The sequence below is a fragment of the Erithacus rubecula genome (assembly GCF_903797595.1).
Source record: "Erithacus rubecula genome assembly, chromosome: 20".
NCBI classification, from domain to species: Eukaryota; Metazoa; Chordata; class Aves; order Passeriformes; family Muscicapidae; genus Erithacus; species Erithacus rubecula.
Genome location: NC_136672.1, coordinates 208,846 through 233,015, shown reverse-complemented (window position 1 = coordinate 233,015; position 24,170 = coordinate 208,846). Strand labels below are relative to the sequence as shown.

Here is a 24,170-nt window from a genome sequence, read left to right as displayed (position 1 = left end):
TGGCTTGTCTGCAAAACAAAAGGATCCTCAGCATCCACCAGGAAAAAGAAATGAAGTTGGCTGTGGGATTTTTCACCTCAAGAGAGTGCTCTTGGCTTCTGCCTTTAAAAGAAGGAAGCCACATGTGCTCAGGTATGCTCGCCACATGGAGAAAAGCTGCGTGTGTATGGATACACATAGGCATGCACAGTTCTTGTGAGACACACACACAACAGGTTATTGCAGCCAAAAGCCTTATAGGGAAACACCTTTCATTACATAGGCAAGGCTGAGAAAACAACACCACCATATATAACTTGCCTTAGCTAACCTCAGCAACAGATTCTATAAAAGAAGAGCTTGTTGGGTAAGATAATACAGCCTTCTGCAAACACATTTAGACAGTATTTACCAAAGGACCAGACTCAGCAGAGGATTGTAAATCTGCAGAGCCAAACAGGGGTTCCTCATCAGCCACCTCTTTCAGGCTCTGGCAGGCCTGCCACTAGCTCAAGGGTGGAAATCCCTCCTGCAGATCCCCCTGTCCTGATTTCTCTGTGTTGTTTTTCACATCCCAGGGGCATGGGGCTGCTCCAAAGCCACACACAGGGTGGAAAACCAGGCAAAGGGGATGCTCCCTGTGAACTTGTGGGGTCAGTCCCCAGGTGTCGCAGCAGCGGAGCTGCCATTTCTTTTGTCTCTTATGAAGATTGAAAAGAAAAGAAAAAAATAGCCCACTGGCTTTTGTCCTACATTCAGACCAGCTGCTCACTAGTACTGTCCCTCTGCCTCACTTTTTACAGTTTTTATCCCCACAAAACATACTCTTGGGCCACCTGCTCCAAGTCTCTTATGTCAGTGACATGAAGATCTCTGTCTCCTCTGGAACAGACCACAAATTCTGCTCTTTCATCTGGGAAGTGAAACCCTGAAAAACTGAGTTTACCAGTGGGAGTTTACAGCCAGAGCCTCCTCTCCTCCAGCAGCAGGACACTGGAGTTGCCCTGCTCTGGTGGCTGGTTCCCAGACCTGCTCCCACATCAAGGGGCTTTGAAAGCTCCAAGCGCTTAACTGGGACACAGAGATCTGTAAGCTTATTTTGCATGCAATTAAGCTGTTGTTTTGGTCTCCCTCCTACAGGCAGACAAGTGCTACACCAGAGAAGGTATGAGAGATTTCAGCCTTTGGCATGCTGGACACAGGCCCCCCTCTTTCCTATTCTCCTTTTTTTTTGTTACTGAAACCATCCATCTGCCAAATGTCACTAGATGATAAGAACTGCCCGTTTTTAAATCTCCTTTTGTAAATAGATGCTGGCTGACATAATTAATGTCTACCATACAACACAATTTGAATTACAAAGTAAAGGCAATTAAAAAATCAGCCTCCACATGATTACAATTGATACTGAGTCTATAAATTCCATAGCCTGAGGAATTATTTAAATTTCTGAAAATGAGTGAAAATCAGTACAAGATGTCTTTCAGGGAAATAAAACCAGGAGTGGAGCATTTTATAAACTAAACAGTCTCTTGAGATAAACATTCTTTGGTGCAGTAATACCTATGGCTCCTGGGCCACCGTGGCTCTGCAATGTCTGCCGCACTGTCAGGGCCCTTATCTACTCTGCCACCACCTACCCAGAATAAATCCCTTTAGCTGATAAGCACATTAGGCTGAGGAGCCCTGCTTGTCATGTCCATCTCACTGGGTGGTTTGCATGAACTCTGTGGCACCAATCCTTGTCGCCGGCGGCTCCAGTCATCAGCACTGAGCAGAGTACCAGCAGTGCAGGAAGCACAGAAGTTCTTGGGCTCCCAGCCTACAAAGGACATGGGACTGTTGGACCAAGTCCAAAGGAGCCCACAAAGTTGATAAGGAGACTGATACATCTTCCCTATGGGGACAGGCTGAGAGAATTGGAGCTGTTCACCCTGGAGAAGAGAAGGTTGTATAAGATCTCACAGCACCTTCCAGGATCTGAAGGGGCTACAAGGAAGCCTGTCAACAACCCTGCATCAGGAAGTGTAGTGACAGGACAACGGGGAATGGGTTGCAACTGAGAGAGGGGAAATTTAGATTTGACATTAGGAAGAAATTACTGGTTGTGAGGTCCCGGCACAGGTCGCCCAGAGAAGCTGCTGCTGGCCCATCCCTGAAAGTGTCCAAGGCCAGATTAAATGGGGCTTGGAGTAACCTGGTCTAATGGAAGGTGCCCCTGCACATGGCAGGGAGTTGGAATGAGATAATCTATAAGGGTCCCTTCCAATCAAAAACTTTCTATAAGTCTATGAAAATGAGCAAGGCAAAAAAGACTGTGGCATTTGGAGATATTTACCCCAGATTCAGTTTTCTGTTAACTAGAAATCACAAGTTTAAATGTACATTAGTCTAGGGAGAAGAAACAGCAGTGTGAGGGTAATTTAAAGCATGTACACACTGTGCCTCTTAGCCACCAAAATAAACAGCTCTGTTTCTTTCTAACAATCCCTGTCCATGAGCTCAGCAGCACTGTGGCACAGCCAGGACTCTTCTGCCTGTGGATCCCATGCAGGAGGGGGATCTGGCACAGAACAGGGAACACTGCCAAGTTTGACCTATCTTCTGGTCTCTCTGCTATCACTTAAGGTTTTAAGTGAATGTCACTATTTTCCTCCTAGTCCTTCCCTTGTAAAATAATTTGAAGGTATCTTGATTTACTAGAAAAACAAATCTCTTCAGAAACAAATAGTCCCAAGAAGGAGCAATGAAATCTGCTTTCAAGGAAGCAAATGTGTTACTGCAGATCATAGGCTGGCATAAATCCAGCATAAATCTGGAAAAATCTGCATAAACCCTCCAGACATGTGGCAGTGATATCCATGTGATAAATCACATTTATCATGCACTTCTGACCGTCTCACCTGCACTCACTCCCCCAGCGAGGAAATGTTAACATTCCCCATCTTTCATCAGTTTCAAACAGCTGCCATTAAAAAAACACAACTTCCCCAAACCCACAAGAAAGAATTCCACATCTTCCCAGAGATAACCTTATCTTTTGCTTTTGAAATGGGAGTTTTTCCCTAAATTACCCCGGCACAAAATCCAGGTTGGGAGGTGGGAGGTTCAATCAGCCTTAAGAGCATATAATTAAAGTTACCTATTGGGGCAGAAATGGAACCAAACATTCCTGGGAAGTACCACTAGATCTGCAAAGATGTATAGTGTAAGAAATTGCTCAGAGAGTAGTGAGGCCCTTGCACAGGCTGGCCAGAGCAACTGTGGCTACCCTATCATTGGAAGTGGCCAAGGCCAGGTTGTATGAGACTTGGAGCAACCTGATCTAGTGGAAGGTGTCCCTGCCCATGGCAGCAGGTTGGGAGACGACTGACCTTAAGGTTCCTTATGAACTCATTCTATGATTATTCTATAAATTACTGCATGTGTTTGCAATCAGTGGAAATATGAGGGTTCCAGATTTCTATCTGTAAATACACAGTATTTGTTTCTTGTGCAAGAAACTGCCAAGGAATTCATCTTTGAAAGTCATAAATAAAATGAGGACAAATTAAGACAAGTTTGCTTTACTCTGAGATATGCTGTTATTAGCTCTGAAATTGGAAACAAGGAACCACCTTCAACTCTCTAAGGAACCATCTCCAACTCTCCCAAAGGACAAGATATCTCACAGCATCCATGTTATGGAAGGGAGCAGACATGGCTGTTCTAACTGCTATACACAACAATTTAATACTTAGCTCTCCCTACAAACGGTAATGAAAGGACTAAACTTAAATATTGTTTTCCCTATAACCAGCACCATGTACAACAATGTGGCTGCTGTGAGAAGATTACAGGGATAGAAAATCCACGGGAAAATGTAAACTCAAAAACCCACCACTCTAGTGGTGAGAACTTTGCTTCTTATTAGTTTCCTGCCTCCTTTCCTTCACATTCCTCTTTGTTATCGAGTAGAATGATTTTTTTTTTTTTAATATGAGGTGCAAAGACATTTTCACACCTCTACCTAAAACTAGGTTAAGTCTCCACACTAATTACACATTATTAATGAGTTGAATGATTGAGACCAAGCTGGTTAGGGAAGGGACACAGGTCTCCACGTTGTTTGTAGATGCACGCTGGTATTTCACATGGACATGATGCTGTCAGTGGCTGAACTCTCTTATTTAAGGAAGTAGTTTGTTTAACACTGAAAATCATAGTCTACAATGCCATCCTTTTCTTCTAGTTATTTCTTTCGTCTGTAAAAGTGTTTGTAGGGTTTGTGTTGTGGGTTTTTTTTTTTGAGTTTCCATTTAATACTGAAATGCACTGAAATATTACATTTCAGTCCGTGTTTTCAGGACTCTCCCCAGGTGTGCTTCATTACAAACACCAGTATCAGCTCAATAGTATTTCTTTGTCTATTAAGTAAGCTGTCTGGCCTCCCTGATGCAGACTGGGAGGTGATTATAAAAAGTTCTAGCTACACAAAACACAGTAGTTATGCACCAGATTATCGTGTTCTGACAAAGTCTGCTTGGGTGGTTTAGTTATCATCTTCCACTGGTGGCATCATTGCTAGGGATCACTCCCTCCAGCAGAGCTGGCACAGGGACACATAACCACATTTTAGCTGCGAATTAGAGAGGAAGAGCTTACTTGAGCACCAGTGAGGCTCCCTGCTGCCCTCACTGCTGCAGTACAGGGACAGCTTTGCTCTTTGAGAAAGAGGTCTCGAAGAGCAAGTTGACAAATTAAAGATAATGGCAATCAGTGCCAGTTTAATAGGCTGGGATTTCACTGGCCTCTTCAGCCAAGGCTTTTGGAGACATCCAGCTCTGCACTCAGCTCCTCCAGGCTGAACTGTGAAGCACAGGCACATGAGAATCATGCTCGGACACCAACTCTGTCATAAAGTGCCAAAACCACAAAAAATCCCCAAACAATGCTAGAGTCAAGGTCTAACAATCTGCAGCCAGAATGATAATGGACTTAAAAATATACATTTTGTTTTTAATTAATTCTGCAGAATCATAGAATTGTTAAGGTTGGAAACATCCTTTCAGATCAAGTCCATCCATCATTTCAGCACTACCACCATGTTCACTATTAAACCATTTGCTCACGTACAACATCCACACATTTTCTGAACACTTCCAGGAATGGTGATTCCATCACCACCCTGGGCAGTCTGTTCAAATCCCTGACCACCCTTTCCATGAAGAAATTTTTTCCCTAATATCCAGTCCAAACTTCTCTTGGCACAACTTGAGGTTGTTTCCTCTCACCCTGTCCCTTGTTCCCTGGGAGCACAGCCTGACCCCCATTCTGGCTGCCCCCTCCTGTCAGGGAGTTGTGCACAGCCCAAAGGTCCCACCTGAGCCTCAATTTTTCCGGGATGAACCCCTTCCCCATCTCCCTCAGCTGGTCCTGAGGCAGCTCCACTTCCTTCCCTGGACACGCTCCAGCCCTTCAATGCCTTTTTTGTCATGTTCCCTATTCTCTTCTAAAGTATAGAGCTGCTAATGATGTCTGTTATGCACTCCTTAACACAAGATACTATACATACTCTTACATAAAATTTCTAGGTCTAAATAACTTTCAGAGAAGCAAATACTTGTACAGAAGCAGCACACAATGAAAAAAACAAAACCACTACACTTTCCATCCTTGCTCTGGTTTAGATCTGTGCAGGAACATGTGGACACAAAGCCAACTCAGATTGACTTTTATTAGAAAGTGCATAAAGAACAGATTTTGCACAAATTCTGATAATTTCTGGTTAAAAGCCTTGTTGTTGAAAGTATTATTCAAGCCTTAAATATGCCCCCCTGTGGGATGAGTGTGCACTAAACCAATTCTTAACAGACCTATTAATTGCTTCGGACTGTAAGTCTGTGGAGCCCCTTTGATTCTCAAGTTTCTAGCTGGCAGGAAAAACAAGGCCTGATTGTGTCAGAGTTGAGCTGCTGAAGAGATCAGTGTTTTACAAGGGATGTAAAAATGGTTCACAGTTACTAAAATAGAAATCTTCGTTTACTTTTCAAGGAGAGAGGAAAGAGAATTTATAACTTAGAGTTTAGCAATGGGTAATTAAGAAATACACCAATAATTTAATCTTCCCAGGATATTTTCTGGCTTGTGGAAAGACAGTAAAACACATCTGGGAATTTTCTGAAATTTCCTTGCGTGTTGAATCTTACTGGATATAGTTTTAATCCTGAACATGGTTTGAATCTTGAAATTATGTAACATATTCTCTTACGTGAACACCAAAGATGCTACTTTCCTTCTGGATTTTTTTTTTAAGATGGTCAAAACACATATTCTATAGGACATGCTGCTTTATCAGCTCAGGTTTGCCCTGAAATACCCATGTAAGGAGAATGTTACCAAAATTCACTGCTTTGAAGCCTTACCACAGGATTACAGAATGGTTTGGGTTGGAAGGAACCTTAAAGATCATCTCTTTCCCCCTTCTGCCATGGCCAAGGACACTTTCAGCTAAACTGGGCTGCTGCAAGCTGTGTCCAACCTGGCCTGGTCAGCTCAACAAGGATAAAGAACAAAGTTTACTGCCTCTTGAGTAGGTTTTTTAATTACCCTGATAGCCACTTGCCCCAATGGAAGGGTTTTATACTCACCAGCATCCAGACTCCCGGTAGCTGCAGTCCAGCCCATGACGGGGGGAATGGCCCCAACAACAGCTCCCACCCACGTGTTGACAATGCTCATCCTCTTCAGGGGTGTGTAACAGCACGTGTAGAGGATAATGTTGAAGGCTCCCAGGGCCCCAGTGAGAGGGTTCACTCCCAGTGTAAGTAGGGCAATTCCAGGGATTCCACAGGAGGCAGCGAAGCAGACAGCGAGCAGGGGGCTGTGGGGAGACACATGGCACATGCTGAGCAGAGCTGGCCTTAGAGAATGGCTGCTATCCTTTTCCTTTGGTCTCCCCCCCCAAATTAAGGTTGAATTTTTGTTATTGCTTTACTCAGACATCCTAAATTGTTTGAACCCCATCCTAACAAAAGCTTTTCCAAAACGTTAAGACAATCTTACTCCAGCTCTTCAATGGAGGTGATTATCAATCTTGCGATCACTGTGTTCACCAAATAAATCCAAGCTCTGCAGGTAATGGAGAACTGTTCTCCCCTATGGAGAACTGCTGCTTTCAGCAGATCTTCCTCCTTCATTTTAATTTTAGTAAATTTAAATCTCTGGAAAAAGTACTCAAGAGTTTAGAGTAAATTAAAATGGTTGCAGTTTGTCAGATTTTTAACTGATTGCAGCTATGCAACGGATTCTTCAAAACCCAACAGGGTTAGACACAAAATTAGGAAGCATTTACAAGAAAAAGAGTACATTTGATCATTTTGAAATTACATCAATAGGAATGAAATATTCTTTGACTTTACTGAAAGAAAGTCTGGAGTGTTCTACACCTTCATTTATATGAAGCACTGTACTAAGCAGAGGGAGCACACCAAAACAATGCTAGCAGCAGAATCAAAATTGGCTATCTTGTAAGCACGATTGAAATTAACTGAATATGGTTTAGGTTTAGCCTAAAGCAGCAAACAACAGAGATGCAAATTATCTCTGTGCATTTCTACTGCTCATCAGCTGAGAGTTCAGAGAAGGTTGGAAACTCAAAACCTGTCAGAAAGTGGTTGGAGCTATGTAAACTTCTGCTAATAAATTATACAATAAACATAAAAATAGGATGAGCAAGGATTTTTTGTTTGGCTACTTGAACCACACTTGACAGGCATGCCACAACCCTAAGGAAGTTTTAGTTGTGGTTCCTTGTGCCAGATCAACATGTTTGCTGCAGGTGGGGATCTCCTCTCATGTGCCTGTTTGAGGTGTTTGGTATAACAGGAAGAGAGAACTAAAAGCCTCTAAGAAATAATTTCATGTGGGCAACCTCGGGAAAGGAGGAAAATGCCATTACATTACTTGTGTTTAGTAACCTATGTAGTTACACACACTCACAGTCATCCATATAAAAACAAAATAAGTGTGCTTGCAACGAAGGTCTCTGTGTGGAGTTTAAGCTTTATGCCCTTTGTTGAAATGAAAACCATATAGCCTTTGTGTTCTACAATCCACTCTGCCCTCTGGTCAAATCCTTAACCCTAAAATACGTGTCACAAGTACTGCTCCAACCTTCCTAAAAAAATAAAAAAAAATTGCTGGTGGGGATGAATTTTATGGGAGTTTTATCAGCAAAAAATCCTACCAGTCAAATTTTGGTATTTGTCTATTAGATGAATACAGTACAGACATCCTAAATACCTGGAAGAACTAAAATGAGCCAATCTTATGCTATAAATCTGCCTTCAATTTTATAAGTAATTTTATCCAGCTTTTCTAAACTATCAACAGATTTTAGGTAGCACAGTGTGCACAGAGTACATTTCTGCTCAGCGTTACCAGCCCTGGTGTTACCAATACAGGAGGAGACGAGGGAGGGTACACCCCTGCCTTTCACTGACAATGAGATGCATAAAATTTGAGGCTGTATTCAGGAAAGGAGCCATACAGAGCTGTGCCCTCTGGTTCTGCTGCCTATGGTGCTCCTTTGCAGAAAGACAGCAAAACACAATCTGTACTGCCAGTGTTCCCAATGGCAATCACAAATGTTGGAGTACTTGGTAGATGTTGCCCCTCTGTAGTGAAAGATTGACTGGGTTTGGTTACACAAATCTATCTCGACTGATTGTTGAATAAAATACAGTCAGACAGTAAACAGCAGATTCACACAATACTCACTCTCGAGGTGACAAAAGACCAGGGTGACCCTATGAGGCTGGGCTGCCTACATCCACCCTGCAGGGCTCACAGACATAAATGAAGACACATATTGATCTACAGCAACAAGCACATTTCTTACTAATCAGGAGTGAAGACTTATCTATGTGTCTCCAAATGAACACTACCTACCATGAGCAGGCACCAGCCCTTCATATCTCTTCTCAGACAGGAAGGCAAAGGGTAGGAGTGTAAAGCCTTCCTCCATGCATGAACCCTGTTTTGCCTCTCCCCCACATCGCTTCCCTGCAGCACCGACAGCCCTCAGTGCCAGTCCTGATCCCAGCTGTCAGCTGCCTTCATTTCCAACCAATGGATCAGAAAAATACCTTTAAAATATAAGGCTTTATCAAAATGGAAGGGTGAAATTATGTGGGTGAGACCTTCAAAAGATTTGTTGTGATCCTGAGAGATGAGAGCACATTCTTGTTTCTTAGTTTCTTCCTTTATGCTTCTTTAAGGGAAGCTTCTGGAGGCACAGTACATAACCATACAATCACAGAATGGCTTGTGTTGAGAGAGACATTAAAGCCCACCCTATTTCAACCCCTCTCTGAAAGGCAGGAACACCTTCCATTAAACCAGGTTGTTCCAAGACCCATCCAACCTGGCTTTGAACACTTCCAAGGGTGGGGCAGCCACAGCTTCTCCGGGCAATTTGAGGCAGTTTGACCACCATCTCTAATTGTCCGAATGCTCTCAGGGGAGGGCTTAAAGTCAATGGGGTGGTTCCTCTTATGCAGCTGAACCACTACTTTCTGACATCCTGAAAGCATCACATTTTCTACTTCTCTCTAGTGTTTCCTCAACAAAGAAGAGTAATTGTTCTGACTTACAAAGGCCTGTTCCTAAAACTCAAACTGAGATTAGAAAGTTAAACTGTGATCTGATTACTCAGCTTTGTTATTTCTGCCTCTTAAAATACTGTCTGGCATCACATACTGCAATCAGAAATTAAGACTTTCCTTTCATGGTGAGACATGAGGCAGAAGAGAATTCAACTCAATCTCATGTAAACTTGTCATGCTTATAAAGTTTAGAAGTATAAGCAACTCCTCACTGTGAAAAAGAAAATATTAGAGGAGAACGTAGAGAAATTTCAGTCACTGGGTGATGCTCTTTCTGCATCAAGTGACACTGCAGATTTTAAGACTGGTTTAAATCACAGCAGTTTAAAGGGTAATCTGATTTTTACTAGTTTATAACTTCTAGGAACCAGTGTGCACATCCATGCTCATGTTGTTTGTCACTACTCAGGCACAGGGGGTGATGTTCACTGATTCAATGCACTCTAGGCTGCCCACATCTCATCAAGGGACCACAGGAGCAGGAGAAGGAGAAAGGCTGAAACATTGAACTGTCACTGAATTTTCCCCACCACCTAATGTTCACACAGTTTCTCCCACTACAGCCTCATGCCACTATGCAGCCCATGTCAGCTTTGGGTAACCCAATGCCAGGGAATTTTCACATGGTGCTCAAAAGTGGCTGAGGGGTCTCTGATGGTTTCCTTCTTCCTTAAACCATCCTGTGCAGGCTGGTGACAGATGCTGGTGCTTATGTCTCACTTCACTTGGGCATTTATGTTTGCTGAGGGAATCGCTCCCATCGGAAAAAAAGGCAATCTTCCATTGGAACAGTGGCCAAGGAGCTAGCTCACAAAGCAAACATGTTGAGTAAGAAACTAGGTTTTATGGTGGATTCTTGAGAGGAGTTGGTTTCAGTTATTTGACTGATTAAAATCAGGCTTTGGAAAAATGCTACAAGTGCCAAATCAGTTTTCTTCAAATTTCAACTTTAAAATACCCAGTATGTCACCACATAGGAAATCTCTTAAAGGCAAACCAAAACCTACTAGTTCTGCCTCGTCCCACTTCTCTCCTCTACTGACAACAAATATGCCAAAATCTACCTAATAAAAGGGCTAAAAGACATCCACCTTCAACTAAAATATTTTGAGAATTTCAGTTTGACTAGTGAATAATCAAGCTTTTCCTGATGCAAAGGGAGTGTGTTGTCATTTCTTTCTCAGGGAGCTCATCCAAGACAGCCCCACCCCAGTCACACTCCACTGAGAACATCCAAGAGGAGCAAGAGAAACATAAGGAAGGACCACGTTCTCCTCATTCAGCTCTGGAGAGATACTGTTAATTGGGCTGGGGAGGATTGCTCAAGGACAGCCCAGAGCTGCTGGGGGGAATGGGAACATGCAGGAGCAATTCCAAACGGGTGCTATTCAGGTATCTTCTATACACATGACCACGAGACATCCACGTGGACAATCATCCAGAGAAGTGAGGAGGCCTTGGATGACACAGCAGTGTATTTTAATTCATGCAATAAATTAATTATATAATGCAATAATATAACCTCCAAACCAGTTGCCACTTATAGATGTTCTGGTAGTACATAAATAATGAGGTTACATACATGTGCAGGAAATAAATTTAACAGGCTCTGGAACGATGGATAATAGTACTTACTGACTTACAGCCTTACTTGGAAAAATTAAGAGGCAAAAACAAATTAAAGCATTTGCCCATCCATAAAATTAATGTAGTATTTTACCTATTCCACAGCAGCATTAGCAAGCTTCATGCCTATAATTATCAACAGTGGGACTACTTACACAGGCTTTTCTGTGCTGTCTTAGCTAAAACATTTTGTGAAGACAACTGTCAAAGTACAGTTTGAACTACAATCTAAAAAACAGTGTTAAAAATGGGGCAAAAGTTAAATAAATTTTTAAAAAAGACAAAAAAAAAAACCAACAACAAAGAACAAGACACTATTCCCTCTTAAGAAACTATGAATGCTTGAAAATATGGAAATTCCTGTATCAGCATCTAATGCTTTAACCTATTCCTGTGAATAGACTGACACTCCCATACAAGTGCAGACACAAAGCACATACGATTCCTGAATAGGTGCATTCATTCAACCAGCAATTCATGTTCAGATGCTACATAAATACATAAGAAACTTAATTTATGACCATGTGTTAATGGAAACTGGGCACACCAAACACATTTACATAAAAGCAGGTGAAGTATAAATGCATATATTTGAAAATTAAATTCAAAGCCTAATAAAAAAAGTAATAAACCCTGTTTTCTCCCTGTCTGTCAAAAACCCTTCATAGACATGTCATCCACTTCTAAAAGAGTAAACTAAAAAAAAATCCCAAACAGTGCTTTTTCATTTAGCTGCAGCATGCCTTGAGTACCTTAACAGATCAGAACATTTAAATTCCCAGTTGATTATTCTGTATTAGATCTCATTAGTACGGGAGATAACTGTCCCTTAGGCTACAAGACCATGGATCCATTCTGCCAAATGCAGGGTGATGCTCTAAAATAAGCAGAGAAGGGATGGTAAAGGAAGAATCTAGGCATGGGCTTATGGGACAAATAGGATAGAAGGAGAATAAACTTTATTTAGAGTAATTTCCATATTCAAATGAATACATACCATGTCTTCCTCTATGTGGCATTTTAGTAACAGCAAATACTCTGCATAGACTCTGCCCATTAAAAAAACTGCAATTTACCTACTTTTTGATGAGAAAAAAACTGGGTTAGGCTCTTGGTGAGTTTTCTGTGTCATCCAAGACACAGATTCAGCAAGACCACTGTGCTTCTTCTCCTCATTCAACCACAGAAATGGTACTAAATGATCCCTGACTTCAGCATCTTCCATGGTGGCAAATAATGTTGAGACAATAGACTGAGACTGATGGTTCAGATTAATTTCAGTATTGCTACTCTGGGTCCAAATTCTATCTATATGTAGTGTCAAAACAATTTGTTGCAATAAGAAGAGGGACAGTCTGAACCAGGTTCCTGCACAGATGGGCTGAAAGTGGCAGGAGCTCTAGAGAAGGTATTTTGGCAGACAAAGAACACAAGTGTGATCCTCATCTGCAATTACATTTCACCATCACAAGCTGAGATACGAGTCCAGTGTTGTTCCAAAACCATAATTAAAATCAGATTTCATGACGAAGCATCATAAATTGCTTATTATTTCTGGAATCTCTAGGTACTAAAAATGTCCCCAGACTACTTGTCAGTACTTCTGGAGAAAGCCCCTTTCTCCTTTCCCTAATTTTTTCCAGGTCAGGAATAAGTTGTTAAGGCTTCTGAAGCCACTTACAAATTCAGACAAAAGCATCAGTCTGAAGGTTTCACCCTTTTCCAACAGCAATGAGAAGTTACACAAACAGAAGTTGAAGTACCACCCCTTTGATGGCTTCTGTGGCTGAAGAAGCCCACAGCCATGAAGGGAAAAGGATATCCATGGAGATTTCTACCTACACCCACGCAGAAAACCATACTCCTCCTTAGCTGGTGGCTTAGTTTTGCCCATTTCCTGATATCTTCTCAATTCCTGCAATCAGGCAACACTAAGAATTGCTGAAAACAAGTCCCCGAGCAGGAACTATGCCTGTGGTCAGCTTGACTATCCTACAATACTGGGCTATGGCTTGATTACCTCCCTCAGTGGGAGGAGCACCAGCCAGAAGTATTTTCTTAAAATTGTATTTATTTTCCTTAAGATCAGTACCCAACAACTGCTGAACTCTGCTCAGCAGATTTTAGAGATCCACCAGAAAAATCAGGAAAGGCAAACAAACTGCAGGAGTTAGAGCAGGCAATCCCATCCCATCTGGAGAAGACAGAAAAGAGCTGAGAGTGTTACGAAGACAATAAGAAGCCTTCCTGCTCCCAGAGCTGAGGGAACGGGGATGCAGGTCCATCTACTTTCAGCACACATCAGGACTGCATTTGTGTCATTTCCAGCCCTGCCTCCCTGGATGGACAGATGCCTGGAACTGGCAATTGGGTCATCTGCTGGTGCAGGTGCCGCCAACTCAGCTGACTGCAAGAAAGAAGCCAGAATGCTGGAAAAGGCACATTTTGCCCCAGATAGCAATGGTAGCATCCCTGAAAGAATTTTTGGCAGAAAGTTAAAAAATCCCCTCACACAGTTTCTATGTTTAAGGTAAGGTCCAGAGCATTTAAAAGAAATCAGTAATCACGGCAGAATGCTGAATGAAGGCAACCTACCAACTCTGAAATTAAATTTTAACTTTCCACACAAATCTTTTCAAGCTGTGTATTTATATATTTAGTAATAAAAACCATATCCATGACCACTGTCAGCTGTAAAAGTTCTATCATAATAGCAACACTACTAATGGGAACTGGAACTGAAACAACATTGCGTGGATCAGTAGCTTCATTGCTGATGACTTCACTAAAATTATTCTAATTTTTTTTTACAAGGAAGTTTAGATAAAACTCTCAAAGAGCTCTACAGACAGACTGAGGATGTACCTGATAGAAAAAATATCCACATTCAGATGTGAGATTCTGAATCAAAGTGGTTACATAATGACTGGATCTACTGGGTGGCATCCCTGTCATGGTAGAGGGGTTGGAATTAGATAGTTTTTAAGGTCCCTCCCAACACAAACCATTCTGGGATTCTGTAATACATCATGACCCTCATTAGTATAGTTTTGAGGTTGTGGTTTTCAAGAGGACTCAAAGCAAAATATTTTTACATTCAACTACAACTTTCAATTACAGATTGGATTAGTCTCAAGGAAAGATTTCTTTCCAGTTAAAAGGAAAAAAAAAATAGCTGTTACACAGGAACAATGGACATACTGCTAGATCTCTATTTCTTTCATGTATTTTCTATTCAGCATCAGTCAGGAGCTTTACTTAACACAAGCAATTCATGCTTGCACTTTTGATATTCTCTTTTACAGTTATATTGTGGCTGAATATTATGAAAAGCCCAAGAACTTGCTGACTGAAGCTTAAACTTGCAAAGTACCACAATTATATTAAACCAAACAGTATGTATCAAGGAGCTAAAATTGTACTATATTACGGGAGAAATGTTGAGAAAGATCTTAAGAGATTAATTTATTCCCTTTCACTCATGCAAGAAATTTCATGAGTCATGACAAGGGATGAAGGATGATGCAGTTTAAAATTAAAACGTGAAATTAAACTGTACTTTTAATTGAGAATTCAGTTTTTCTCCATCAACTGCAAATACCAGACTACAGCTCGTCTATCATTTAATGCTGAAGACAGACAAACAAATGGGCAGCTTTGGCAAGTCTTTCTTTTTTTTCTTAGTGAATTATTTAATTTTGTCTTCACAAGTTAAGAAGTAGTATCTACGTTCTGTCAGTGCCTGGTATTTCATCCTCAGAACCACATTGCTGTGGCAGATCAAACTCTACATGTACTACAAGTATTGAATTTTATATCAAATCCCCTTTAACTGGGTGTACCACGATTTTTAAGACTGCCAGAACACACTTGTAGCAATTCTGCCCACCTGTATTTTTGTAAGTGCCTTTTTTGTGATTTGATTTTTGGCAATAACTATGATAAAGATGATGCTAATCTCAGATTGGACTGTACTTTTCCCCAAACGTGGAAAAAAAAACCCCAAAAACCAAAAAACAAAAAAACCCCAAGGAAAATAATAGAAAAGTTCTAAACCTAACTTGTAACATAAAATCTGAGCTGAGGAAGAATTCAGTGTTAGGAGGAAGTATGAGAGTGGTAGGTGCTCCCCAAAAATCTAAGGAGCTGGGTTAACAGGGAGCATTTAAGCACACTTAAACACCACAACAATTGTGTCTGCAGAAAAAGAGTTTACAGACTCAATCCTCAAGTAAACCTCTTTAAAATTCAAATCTCTCAAAGGAATCATCCTTAATACCCCCTCTTTGTCCATAGGGCCCAACCAGGCCCTTCAGCACCAGTCTGGGCATGATTTTGAATGACAGCTAGATCATCCAAAGGGAAACAGGGAAGGATTCAATGAGTGATGTTTAAATCTCCCAAGAAGTGTCATACGGTGAGAATTTGGCATAAACAGAGTTCAGTAATGGATAAACGTGTATCACTGGCTAAGTCTCATCATGGAGTTGCCTTTTTGAGTTTTGCCTCTAAACTACCACCAGCTCTGGCTTTGCCATCAAATACACTTGCTCAGAAGTGTATTTAATGTAAATAAACACAGACTAGGATATAATACTGTCTCTGTCAATTGAATTCTCTCCCAAAGAAGAAACAGACCAAGCATGTAGTCCAGACCACCCTGCCACAGGTGTGTATCATTGCATAAAAGCATAATCCACACTGTATTTCAGGCAAAGTTGGGGCAATTTGTTCCCCTCACTCCTCAAGAACCCAAGCAGCAGATGTTCCATCTCCCCTGCCAGATCAAGGTGCTTTAAAACTGTCATAAGCAAACACAGCTGATTTAAAAGAATCATTTCATCCTGAAAGGGACACTGTCTCTTTTTTATGCTTGAGTAAATCAAAATTGGCGTGATTGATTTTGCTGAAGGTTTTGCTAAGGTGATGCAAGAATTTCAACTCAGAGTCCCACTCTCAGCATCGAGCTTTCTCCTACACATCTGCTGTCTCAATTTAACTCGCTGCAAATGATACCAGGATCTTTTTTTTTAAGCTTTCATGAGCCTGCCCTGAGGGCTGAGCCCAAGTCTGGGGTGAGACAGCTCAGTGCACCATGGGGAGACTTGCAGTAAAGACAAAAACAAAACCTTTATGCTGCCCTTTTTTATTAAGCAGACACTCCAATTGGGCCTCATCACTTCACTTGGAAGTAAAGAATTAGAAATGAAAATGACTTATACTTGCAAAATGTTTATGCTCTTAATACACTTGATATCGACACCAGAATTAATCATAACAACCCTGAACAACCCTGTGGAGTGTCAATATGCTTGTGGTACATGGCTTTGTTAGGTAGAAGTGAAAGAGTGACTAATAACACTCACAGCTTCCCCACAGTCATGAAAATGTAATTTTTTTTTTAAGAGCTTACAAGACAAACCTACAGTAAACCTGAAGAATGCCCCCTCCTAATATTTAAACTAAACTGTCCTCCTTAATCTAACCTTAGAGCATGGCACTTCAGTGATCCATTCATTCTATGTCAAAATCTAAGTTCTCTCCTTGTTTAAGAGCCAGACACCACCTGAATAACAGGATGAATAATTTGGTCTCTCCAGAAACATTTTTCCGATTTAGAATGATTAAATGTAACGTGCTTCTCTTGAGCCCTCAGCCAACACTTGGAAAGAAGTGCTAAAGAAGTCTCAGGCCAGATCTCAATTCCATTCAGACTGAGAAAACTGATGTTCTAAGGCACTTATCAACCTGCACTTCAAAAAATAGAAGAGAGATAATAGGCCCGTCATTCCAGCATAGCAACAGAGTTGGGGGTTGGGTTTTTGTTCCCTTACTATTTAAGTTAAAATAATTTTTCCCATTATCATACTAACGGGGCCTGCCAGGTTCACTCATGCTCTTTTGATGACTCCAGACAAAGGGGTAGGTGGGAGCAGCTTCCCAGGGGACAACTCGTGCTTCCAGCGAGCTCAGAGGAGGAGGAGGGGAGCCCCCGTCTGCAGCACACACGGTTGGAACACAGGGGAGCCAGACGCGCTGCAATCACCTGCCCTGCATCTGCCCCACTACAGCCTCCTACCTCTGAGGACACAGCTGATCACCTGGATGCAAACGGTGAGCGAGGAGCTGCACCTCCAGACCGCTCCCACCTGAGACACAGCGTGGCCGCTGCCGCCCCCCTCCCGCTCCCGCCTGCTCTCCGCAGCTGTGCGTGCCCTGCCCCGTCTGCAGCACCGGGACCCAGCGCAGAGAGAGTGTGCCTGCGGCTAAAGAAAGGACTGGAACCCTGTTCTGTTTTGTTGGTAATTTTAATAACTGCTGTTGTTTCTGCTTGTACGGTTAGATATATTAGTAAAAGAGCTGTTGCTCCTACCCCCTTATCTCTGCCTTAGAGTCCTTGATTCAAACAATTATAATACTTGGAGAGAACGGAATCAAATTCTCAATTTCTAAGAGAAGCTTCTGCCTTTATTGGCAGACACCTGTCCTTCAATTTAGGACAAACACTGCTTCTATATACATTTCCAGGAGCAATGAAAATTAAGGAATTAAATTATTCCCTACAGCAAAAGAGAGCAGGACAAGAAGTAAAGGTCTGCCATGGGAAGAGGACCAGTCTCTAGAGAGCCAGCCAGCGGAAGAGCAATGGAGCAGATTGAGCCTGACAAATTTCAAGTTCAGCCAGATCCTTTCTGACCATCTGTAGACTGCCATGCACCACTGCAAACATACCTTTGACTCCCATAGCATGCAAACACTCTATAGAGAACTCTTATCTGCCAAGTCTCGTGTCAGAGGTGAAGAGGATGAGGATGGCTATATTTTGTGATTTCTGCATTATTGTCTGGGTAGATTATCTACAGTCACCATCTGGAGTTACAGGTTTTATAGTGGAAAATGAAAAACCCTTCATATACCATCAAAGTGCATGAACATAATTATTGTCACACAGGCAGCAATAGGAGTCACTGTGGCTCCTTTCCAGAATTATTTATAATTTTATATTCCTTGTGATTTTACACTCCTAGCAAAAAAAGAAATAAATAAAACATATCAAAGCAGTTCTCCAAATATCTCAACCTCAGGAATGAGGCTTTTCTAGTCACAAAGATCAGGGAGCAAGCATCTGTGTTTGCACAGCTAATTAAAGTGCAAGAAAAATCTCTTTTATATCTGACTTGCAGAGCTGATAACATGTAAGTTATAACTTGTATGAGACATGATAAACTCTGTCCTTCACAAAGAGAAATGCACTTGTAACATGACTCACTGTAAATAGATCTCAGGGTATAGCAGCTTCTAATCAGACACAGCTCCATAATGGACTTGTTGAGCAGTGACATTTCCTACACCACTTGGCACAGGATGAATAATGATGATGCTGTTGTGGTTAAACCAGATAAGGTTCAATACTAATACAGGGAACAAAGTGTTGGGGTTTTGACTGCCTTAAGCCAGAATTTACAAATACAAACCTGAAATGTTTGACAGACATGGGAAGAAGAGCCATCAGAACACTGCCCAAAAGGTGGGGAAAGGATCTTGGGCTTCCAGCTTAAATATTGTTTGTTTATAAAAAGTCTCACCTTTGGAGAAAATGACTCATAACTAGTCAATTAAAGAAGAAAAGAGGCAATGGCTGCAGCCACTGTCCAAGAGGCCCATTCATATTAAGACACAAAGATGGCAGGATTAGTGCACAATGGCTCAGCTCCCTCCAGCTCCCATGGCTCTACCCCTGCAGCGAGAAGCTGACATGACAGGATAAGACAACTCCATTAGGAGCCCCTATCACTTCTCTGCAGTGCTCTCCTCAAACAGATGGAGCAGCTATTTAGCCAAATGCACCGTGACTCCAGCTTTATACATGAGCATGTGGGATGTTTCCTAATGTGGAGCAAGGCACAATGTACTCTGATTTATCAGCTGCCCCACATGCAATTAAAGATTTAAATAAATAATTTGGGGGTAAATGTTTTTAGGCTGAGCTGAAAAGCAGCAAGGCATGAGGGGTCATGTGTTTCTGCAAGATTTATATATACCAAACAGAGCTGCCTGCAAAGGAATGCTTGTGTTGAGCTGTGGCAGAATGAGACCTGGGCAGGAGTGAGCTGAAGAACCAGTGATTGCTTCATTTCAACTGAAACAGATTTAAATGTGGATCTAATAAAATAACCCTCTTTATTGCCCTAAGAAACAAAATATATATGTAGTTAAAGCCATATAATTGCCTCCTAACACACCTTTTGATTTGAGGATAATGTGCAGTATCACCATTTTTCTGTGTATTCTACAAAAGGCCTCTAATACCTTAGAACCATTTAATCAACATCCTATGCAAGCAGTGTAAGCAGAACAGACAACTGAAATATAAGTATTGCCATTCATATCCCCTTTGGGAGAGAGACACAGTAAGCATTATATCATTGCATTAGACCATCCTTTGATGTGGGTTTTATTCTTGTTAAATTATGTCTTAGCCCCAAGGTTTCTCCCCCCACACCTCTCTGTGACATGGTCATGCCAGTAAAAAAAATTTAAAATATCCCACTGTTCAAAAGGCAAGAAGTACATTTTTACAAACAATTGTACATGTCAAAAATATAAAGCTGCCTATTTAATTTCTTGTTTACCAAACACAGTCAATGACACTGGAAAACACAGGGTGGAAAAAAACGAAGGCAGGAAGATGGTGGTGGAGAAGGAATGCATTTACTTGTTTTTAAATAATAAAGCCTGAATACAAGCAGTATAAGAAATTCTTGAAAAGGCTGCTGTGATGGTGTCAGCTTTGAATTGTGCCCTGTTTAAACAAGAGGAAACCCTCCCACTGAAAAAAAAAACATTTTTATAATTCAAAAAGGTCTCAGGGTAGTCCCTTTAAAATGAGGCATTTTCTATACAAAGCACCAGAACGTTCCCCTGCAGGGAATGAGCATCTGATCTCTTAAAAATTATTATTCTTGAAGAACTGTAGATTTATGGAGTGTTTGTTTTATTTGTTTTAGCTTCAGTAGAATGAAACCTGCCTGAAATGACCACCCAAGGGAACAGAGCCACTAGCTAAGTAGGGGATGAGCTCTAAAGGGGGCCAAAGTTGTACCAAGACCCTTGGGGAGGTTTTAAATCTCTCGCTTAAGCAGAGCTAGCAAAACTTAATGCAGGTCTCAGTGTAAGCCCAGGACATGGATTTTCTTTCACTTACATCCATGCAGCTCCACTAACACCAGTAGGAATGTTCGTGATTTACATTAGTGTTAAACAAAGAAACAAGCTAATTATCCTGAATTATCCACAGTGATTAAAGGAGAAATTTTGTTTTAAAATGCACACATTTTTTCAGCGTGAACTGGTTTTGTGACACTTGTAATTTTAAGTCTGCTACAGGCAGTAGAGTGGAAAAATTTAGCTTTACATAGAAGGAGTCTAGAATCACAATGTACTTCTGAATAAATAAAATTTCACATCTTGCAGTTTTCTATTAGTTCATGAACATCCAACTTCCATATCTGCAATTCTGACTACAGTTCAAAAATATAAGCCATTAGTGGGAAACAGTATTAGCACAGGAGCCCTTCTGGTCTGATTCTTCAAGAGTTTGTCTTGTAGTTTAAACAGGGCCAAGTCAACACTGCACTCAGAAATATCAGTAGAAGTGTTACCGTCTCCATCAACTGCAGTAACCATCAGCTGTGAACATGAGAAGTGAAAAGCTCACAGACAGAACACAGCTCTTTGGGCATTGCTAAGGGAAAAAGTTAATGGGATTCTTGGAAAAAATATTGATCAAACAAGACAAAGATTTATTTCTGTTGAAGCATTCAAGGCATTACCTGTGTTGTGCAGGCTTCTGCCATTTTAACAAACTTAAACTTCTTAAATGTGTATAAAAAAGTAGCTTGAGTACAAATAATCTGCATAAAGAGAATATCAATAAATTCCACAGCATGATAGTTTTATCATAGAATCCCAGAATGGTTTGGATTGGAAGGGACTATAAAGCTCATCTCTTTCCACACCCCCTGCCATGGGCAGAGACACCTCCCACTGTCCCAGGTTGCTCCAAGCCCCATCCAGCCTGGCCTTGGACACTACCAGGGTTGGGGCAGCCAAAGCTTCTCTGGGCAGCCTGGGCTTGGGCATCCCCACCCTCACAGGGAAGATATTTTTCCTAATCTAAATCTACTCTTTTGCAGTTTGAAGGCATTATATTAAAAGGTTTTGAGACAAAAGCTGGAGCAACCAGGTCTGGCCTCAGAGTTGAGACTGCTGTGAGCAGGAGATGGGTCTTCATCTATCCTGAAGCTCATTTCAGCCTGGACCACCCACTAAAGCAACCTGTATAATGCTTCATGGTCCAGGTAAACAAAGGAGAAGCCCCAAGCCCAGTTCCAGGCAGCCACTGCTGAAGTCAAAGACAAAGAACTGGGTACAGAAAACAGCTGTAAGTTGCAAAATAGCACAGGAACAGAATTGAACAATGTCTACATGGCTGAGAATTAGTAATTTAGAACATACTGTTCAAGATCTTTTTTTCTTTTAAGATGAAAAACTACTCCTTTACAACTATGAAGACCTTTATGAGTGATTAGCACAGCGGATCCAGCAGTATCCTAAGATTGTATAACTTCCAATTTTTAGGAAGAGTTTGTGCAGGTAAAGGATGATAAAACCTGTCACTTTGCACAACATAACAGAGCAGGACACTTGTCACCCTTGAGGCTGATCTCACTTAGCTACTGCAGCTCATACCAGAAATTTATTAAGATTAATCTGCAGGAAAATTAAATGCATTACCTTAAAAAGCAAGGGAATAAATCACACCCAACAGGAAATCAGGAAAAGCTGCTGCCACTTCAGATGAATCAAAGATTGTGTTAGTACATTACATTTTTTCTCATCAATGACACAAAACAAATTCATAGAAGGAAACAGTATCAGCTGTTTGCAGAACAAAAATATATTCAATGAATTAAACACTGCAACCCAAGCATAAAGAACATCTCAAGCTGTTTCTATTTCCAAACAAGACTTGAGGGGTCAGAGGAGGGTGGAAGACATGTGGGCAAGGCAGGATGATGGATGGCACTCAGTGGCATGCTGTGTTTGGGTCTACTCTTGTTTTTGCAACAGGATGTCTCTGATTACTCTCTGAATAGAGAATAAGGATGGTTACATCTCATTGCTCAAAGAGAACATTTTTTTCAGAGCCTTACAAATTAATTAGAACATTGTAAAGCAAGCAGCCAATGAACTATCTGGTGTTGTTTGTCACAAATCTCCCAACAGTGTCAGAAGATTCCCTGGGGGCACCAGAGGCGGGTTTAGGGGCTGACAAATAAGGTAAATGTGCTCTTGTCCCTGCATTCAGCAGCCCCAGCCCTGCAGAAGCTGTGTCGTTGCCTTTAGAGATTGGCCAGCCCAAAAAAATAAAATATAAAGCAGGGGAACACTGTGCCCTAAGTGATTGTCTCAGCCATGCAGATGATGCAATATAGAGACTTCACAAAGGATGGAGGAAAATTACTTTTCCAAATGCCATCCTTCTGGAGATCTTTGCAGAACTAGCTCCTGGCTCACATGGAATGATGGATGGGCCAAAGCTGCCCAGCTGATACAGTTCTTGAATGTCACTAGTAAGAGAACAATACGGTCTCTAGCCAGACCTCCACACCTCAAAGCGCAGCCCTGGCCACAAAGCCTTTTTTTGAAAGCTACTGAGGCTACTCATGGATGCCAAAGGAAACTGCAAGTCCTCAGCAACTCACAGAAAAGGGTGACCTGGGGGTTTGGGAACCATATGAATGTGTATGCAGGGAAATGAACCCCTGAGAAGGACTTGTGGTGTTTTCTCAATGTGAAGCTTTGGGCAGAAAGGAAGGGGAGAAATGTTGTTGAAAGCAAGATCACTTAGAACAGACAACTGGTCTTAAACAAAGTGGAGACTGAAGCTGCAGAGGCCACAAAGCAGAACACATGGGAATAACTTACCTACAAAAGCTTAACATTTCCTAATAAGCCACCTCTGTGAATTACCTTACTTAAAATGGAGACACCAGCTCATGCAGGGACTGCATGACTCAGTCACTCCAAAAACCTCTCACTGGGATTTTACCAGGTTGATTCTGGCCTACATTCAAAGCACGTAGGGATTCTCTTTGTGATGGCACAACCTCTAGAAAAACTCCCACTGGCCTCAGTGCAGCTTTTAATGGGCAGGAGTCACATCAAAGCTAGCACTGAAAACCTTTCCAAGAAAGTGCAGAGCCAACATGATGGAGATTTAATAGACTTCTCTCTTCAAAAAGGATCTTAAGCTCAGGACAAAAACTGCTACCCATTTGTCCAGTTCTGTAATGACAACTATGCTGAATAAATAAAAAGCAAGGAAAGCAAGAAAAAAAGAGAATATATTTACAAACAGTGCAAATGAAGATGTATTAGAAAATGATGTCTCGTTTGCACTGGATAGCACAGATGTTGTAAACAGCAGAATTTAAAAAGAAGCAAATGTTTCATTAAATGAAGTAGCAAAAGAGAAGAAAATGTCAAAATTCAAATGTCAGACAAATTTTGGGCAAGAACTCCCCCAACTCTCTGGATTGCTTCCCAGAGCCAAGACATCAGTCTCTTATGTATAATTTATCCATCCCCGTCTTGTCTGGTTTTGACTGGTTTTAGCATTTACAGGTTTTATTTAATCAGCCAGGAAGGAAAGAGTTCAAGGAAGACCAGGAAATATACAAAATACAACAAGGTTAGATCACTTGCACTGGATTATTTTCCTCTGCACACCACAGAAGAAATGACGTCAGTCAAGGTCTACATACTCCATGGTCTGCAGGGAGCAATAGCAGCATTATTCAAGGGAAGTGACACTTTAAAAACTTTAAATTAGCTGGTAACAGGCAGGTAGAT

At 41.4% G+C, this 24,170-nt stretch overlaps 1 protein-coding gene across 1 annotated transcript in view; it reads right to left on the bottom strand.

Moving 5' to 3' along the window:
• COX10 (cytochrome c oxidase assembly factor heme A:farnesyltransferase COX10) overlaps positions 1–24,170 on the bottom strand; it is a 108,992-nt gene that overhangs the window by 9,974 nt on the left and 74,848 nt on the right. The window contains exon 6 of the mRNA XM_079323163.1: positions 6,609–6,841. Coding sequence (XP_079179289.1) covers positions 6,609–6,841 — 233 coding nt within the window. The remainder of the gene's footprint in view (positions 1–6,608; positions 6,842–24,170) is intronic.